At 32.7% G+C, this 6,107-nt stretch overlaps 1 protein-coding gene across 1 annotated transcript; it reads left to right on the top strand.

Moving 5' to 3' along the window:
• Nucleotides 1-759: 759 nt before the first annotated feature.
• On the top strand, nt 760-4,595 carry TRIADDRAFT_52575 (uncharacterized protein; the record flags this gene model as incomplete). Its single annotated transcript, XM_002108968.1, has 6 exons — nt 760-766; nt 925-1,064; nt 1,221-1,413; nt 2,522-2,778; nt 2,938-3,060; nt 3,726-4,595. 6 exons carry the CDS (start codon nt 760-762, stop codon nt 4,593-4,595), a joined length of 1,590 nt encoding a protein of 529 aa, XP_002109004.1.
• Between the last annotated feature and the right edge of the window lie 1,512 nt (nt 4,596-6,107).

The following is a 6,107-nucleotide window of genomic DNA, read 5'->3' as shown; positions in this document are numbered from 1 at the left end:
CTAACGGTACTAAAAATACTCTGAACTAAATTATAAAATAGGGCAAGTAGCAATAATTTATTAGATAAATATCTCCGTTGACTAAATTAGAAAATGTGATAGCTGCCAGTATTATTTCTCGATACTGATATTTTATCTACTCAGTATTAAGGCTATTCCTTGAGTATCGATTGTTGTTTGCCTAAGATAGGCTATTTAAATATTTGATGTAGATAAATGAGTTCGATATTGCATTTCCTCTTTCCCATATGGTACTCAATGACATAGAAGCCAACAAAAATTTTAAGTGTAAACTTTCATAACAATGGCTAGCAAATCCCTCCCGTTCACCCCGTAGACGTTATATATTGTTAGTATTCACCTGTAACATAAGTTTGTCACAGGACATCTGCGAATTTTGGTCATTTCGTAAACTATAGTAATATGTACGGTAAATGTTCACTCACACTTACGCAGCACTGGATGAGATGCTATAAGATTATAATATAATTATCTGTATATTTTATCTGGGGATAAGTAAATAATTTTAGAATTAAAGCTGCTAAACATAGTTAGCTCTCAACTTAGGATATCAGCAATAAAATTTATATATATATTAATCCAACAGACGGTTGCACTAAGTATCTGTTTACGTCATCTGTTTAAGCATTACGACCACTTACTGACAGTACGTGCCGAGTACGCAGATAGAAAAGAAATCAATACCGCCTGTATAGTCAGTATACAGTCGTGTAAAATCTACTCCATCTATGCAGAAGTATGGCAGGTCAGTAATTAAATATGGAGTTGTGTATGATATTACGTAGACATAGGAATCGTGATAAAATTTGCAGTACTTCTGATATTAGGCCATACCTGTATCAAGTTAACTTGTCATAGTTATAAAACAGAAAATTTGGTCAGATTTCACTCTTATCAACATAGAGTCGTCAGTTAATGAAAATGATGAAACCTATCTAAAGTCATTATGGAAGACTGTAACAGGTCAAGAATTACAGCAAGAGCCTTCGAAATTCACTAATGATGAATTCTTCAACGTTTGTCTAGAAGCTTTGAAAAATAAGGTACAGTGCATAAGCTATTGCATGCAGACATACGAAAGAATTAATTCGGATATATAATATAGCTTGACACTACAAGCACATAAAGAATCATTACTTAGATAGTTATGGCTCTCAATTGAAATAATATAGTGTCACTATTTAATATAAACTTCGTAGTACCAACGTTCACGGAAAGATATCGATTCGCAAAATCAAGCTCTTTTATCAGCCGAAATAGATTTAAAAACGGAATTAAATCAACTTCGCAACGATACTTACCCAGGGTATGACGAAATAGATGGAGGGAATCTTTCTAATGACAAAAGTCCTATGCAACATAATAAATTTATAGATGATGTCTTACTAAGTGGTAAGTTATTACTCTTAACAGAAGAGATAAGTATGAGAGTAGGAGTTCGATACCCAATAAAATTAAACCTCTTAAACTGCTTGACCACCGTCATGTATTTCATCAAGCTTTCGTAATGATTTTCTGCCCATCATACTTACAATCTTACATAGATTTTATCACTACGAAATAGGCCATAAAAATATCTGTTCACCATAAATTATAATTCAAAAATAACGCAACTGTATGTTAAATCCTAAATTGAATATACTTCGTGAGCTATAGCCAAAATAGCTGGCGTAGATCATCTCGAAGTGCTAAAATTATATAGAGTTAGAGGATTATTAAATTTTGATTCCTTTTACTTGGAATTCAATAAGATGCGTTTGCTACTGTTATTTAATAACTACACCTCTACTATATACACGCTACACGTCGATCAGAATAAGCAATACAGCAAAATTGACTGTTTATACTTGAGAATTGAACGTAGTAGAGTTTTTATTTTAATGAAATTATTTCATGTACATAAACGCTATAGACTGTTAATCTAACAGTTTTGATTAGTGTCTGCTAAGAAGGCGAATGTACTACCGTATTTCGTAGAGATATTATCATCAAAAGATAGATAGATACAGCACGTAATCCCCTTGGTAAACCCTTTTACTACTTAGCTTGATACTGCCAATAGTAAATTGCAGTATGATATTTCGTAGATCTCTGTCGATATGTTCTTTCGTATAAATAATAGTATGGAACTGTAGTTCACGATTACTTAACATCACAGTTGAAGTAGTCTGTTGCCGTTCCTGCTGTATGAATTTGTTAGTGATTACACATAGCTACGTATGAGGAATCATCTATTTGCGTAAAGCACGTAGTCAGTTTTATGTGCAGCAGGAATGTACTGCATGCCAATTTATTAGAGGCGACACACGACTAGGTATGAGAAATCGTCTTATTGAAGACGGTGTACAATACTTTGCAATTGTTTAGTTGAAATAAATGTTAGCATTGCTAAAAATAAACGCTAATAGCGTTAATCAGGTTGAGCCTAAGGAGGCACTAAATCAGCTGTAAGATTATATTAAAATTTGCATGTAAAATAATTTATTTATTGTTTGCTTAGAATATCCAGATATTGAGATCACCCATAATGACATTCATCGCGGAGACGAAGTTGAAAATGTAGTGGAACAAAAAATTAAAGACGATTGGATCGCTATTGGTATTTCTGGAGATCAAATCCCAGTTGATAAAGTCAAGCAACTTTGTCATAGTTGTATTAACGTTCTTAAAAAAAGATATACCATCAACAGGTCAAAGTTGAAATTATTCTATAATCATATTCAAACGAAATTAGAAGAAATTTTTATTAGTAGCAAGGTTAGAAGAGTTAGTAAATATTGATAAATGTGTATCTAAAGGCGAAATCATTTAATATTGTACGAGCCGGATATCCATGTTGATCCTTGTTTTGTGCTATATCATTAAATGTACTTTATCGTTTGATAATGTCTATTAATCGGCTATTTCTTCATCTAGGCAGCAACAGGACCATATTTATCTGCATCTAACGATAAATCTACTGCCAAGTTTCGGAATTTTATTACAGCAGTAGGAGATGCAGTGAACTTGTTTCCTTTAGTTGGCCATTTATTGAATACCGTAAGTAAATTAATGGATAGAAAAATTTATCGCACCAGATTCGTAGCTAAAATTACAAAATAATGTAGTCGTATAACAATTACGCTAACATACAGTAATGAAAGGTCGCGTTATAATTCGAACATGTCTACAAAAAAAATACAAATATCTTTGTCAATTTTAGTGCCTTTTGCTTTATAAGAGTATTAAGCAATTACGTTGTATTTTAATCTTAAAGATAATATCCGATAATATTGATAAATCAATCGCAATTATTGTTATTAGTTAATTTTCAAGCCGGCAAGCTTTTATGTTGGAACATCCAATGAGAGAAAGCAAGCGAAATACGCTCGATCAATTTCTTTAATGGCGTCTTTTGCAAAATTACAGAGTGTAAGATTGAACGTTATTAACGTCGTACTGTTAGGATCACTTTCGTTTTCGGAATTATCCAGTCTGTCATAACGTATTATCTCTAAAGCATGTGCTATAAAAGGATGTAATAAGTAATGTTTGCAATTCTGAATATTTAAAGAAACTGTGTTAACTGCCGTAATGCCAGTGGATACAGTAATTTTAGCAACTGTTGAGCTAATACCGTAAAGATTAGGTAGCGACCACAAAAGATAGATGGTAATTTCTGAAATTAATTACTTATGCAATATACATTCGTATGCACTTGCTAGGTATCCCATAAAACTGCCTTAAAGTTTACGCACTACTACTATGATCAAATTAAAGGCCTGCCCATTTCTAATACATGGACAAATTCTAATAAGGAAGAATCATATTTATCTCCGATCTATTTAGTTGCCGATGCTATTATTATTTTATTAATTGGCGTATTAAATGAACAGATTATATCTAAAATAGAATTTGGCTACGTCCCTTTAGAAGATAAGCTATTTCGTGCAACAGTGCAAGATACAATGTTGCCTACAAGCCATCTTAAAGATTATATTGTATTAATTTCTCAGCGTAGCTATGACATCCCGTTTCGTGGACCTTTGGGTCTATCAACGGAAATGACTTGTAAAGTTGTCGATTTTTTATCTAAAGGAGGAATAGTTGATGAAGATGGATTTATTTACGCCAATGATGCTACCGATAGTAAAAAGTTTGGGTATTATAACGGTTCTCTAGAAATTGCCATGGCCAAAAATATGCCATCAATCAATATACATCAACGGTTTACTTATTACACAGGCTTGCAAGATCTTCATTGGTTATTAAAGGAAGCAATGGATTTACCAGAAGATTGGATAAAAAAGACTAAAGATATTTCCAACGATGATCAAAACAATGATAGTAATTCTGAATTCTTAAAGGGTGCAAGTCATGCCCCTGGCTGCGTAGAATCAACAAACAGTTCCATTTCAAATATCGGAAATAGTATTAGCGAAGCAGTACATGAGAAATTAAATGAATTGCACCGAAAAATTGATGACGTCAGCACCAGCATCGAACTAAATAACAAGCAAAATCGGGAGATAGAAAAAAAATTAAATCGTTTGCTAGAGCATTTGCAACTCCCAGAGATCTCTGATGCTAGATAATGAATCGATTTAGAAATACATGTCCATTATTTTTGGCTTTTTATTTATCAATTCGATAAATAACATCCTGGAAAAGATTAACAACATCGAAGAATTGGCTTAATTGATGTTAAGTTAACAGATGAAGTCATATTCACATTTAGCATTGCTAAGTATGGTATTCTTGTAATGTTGTCGTACCTAAGTTAGCAATGATTACGTTTTTTAGGGGGTCGAATAATTGTAGCTTCAATAAAGCGAAAATATACGCACACCATTTCGGTATGGCACTTGGGATACTGGCCCATAAATTATAAATTCTAATGATTGAGGAGATACTGTATATGTCACTATACAGTACACCTATTACTGTTTTACGCATCTGAATCAATTTGAATTATACGCGTCTTACTCGTATACTATTATTCACTATATCCACCTTATTATTATTTATTATTATTTCAAAATAATCTAGCTACTGTTCGTTTTTGGTTCTTCGGTGTGTGTGTGTATCGTCCGTTTCTGATTGGAATGTTAGGAATATTGTGTGTGTGTGTGTGTGTGTGTGTATCGTCCGTTTCTGATTGGAATATTAAGAACATTGTGTGTGTGTGTATATATGTGTGTTTATGTGTATGTGTGAGTATGTGTATGTGCATGTGTGTGTGTGTATGTGTGTGTGTGTGTGTATGTGTGTGTGTGTGTGTTTGTGTATCGTCCGTTTCTGATTGGAATATTACGAAAAATGTTCGCGGGCTTACACTTGTAATTGTAATTAATTAATTAAACGTACATACATGTACATGTATATTTGGTTTCTAAATTTGGTTGATGTTATCATTCTAATTTGTAAAAGCAACATTATTTAATGCAGTAAAATTGATTTCACTTTATTGCTTTGATGTATTTAAGTCGCTATAATAATTAATTAATTAATTAATTGATCCAAAATAATTACTAAAGGTTTTAAGTACTGTGTTATGAAAATCAGTCGTCAGGATTTAAACTTCATTTCGTCCATTTATTTTACTAATTTACTGTATGCAAACTAGATCACTTATCACTCTTAGTATTTATTTATTTCAAACGTGGATCACACGACAACGAACATTACATATGTATGGATGTCGGAATAAATTAAGAAAGCGAAGAAATCTTATCAGGAATATTAAGTCAGATTGAATGTAAAAGATTCTGATCAGCCGAATAAATTTATATTTAGGGAAAATTAATGATATACCCTTCTTAAATTTATAACTGAAGAGGGACTTCTAAGAATAATACTGTACTTTACAGTACCGATTGAGTGTACTGTACTATACTGTACACTGTGTACGCTCGAGAAACCGTAATTTATAATCCGCACGCTCAAAGTTTTACCATACTGTAGAGGTAAGAAGAAGAACTACTGTACTGTACAGTACGTACTGTGTACTCTACAGTGTACAGTACAGTACGGTACTGTACAGTACTGTACTGTACAGTAGTACTAAAAAAATAACGTCCGCGCAATATACTGTACTGTAGTCCATG

The sequence above is a fragment of the Trichoplax adhaerens genome, genomic scaffold (assembly GCF_000150275.1).
Source record: "Trichoplax adhaerens TRIADscaffold_1 genomic scaffold, whole genome shotgun sequence".
In the NCBI taxonomy this organism is placed as follows: domain Eukaryota; kingdom Metazoa; phylum Placozoa; class Uniplacotomia; order Trichoplacea; family Trichoplacidae; genus Trichoplax; species Trichoplax adhaerens.
This window is presented reverse-complemented; position numbering and strand designations above follow the sequence as displayed.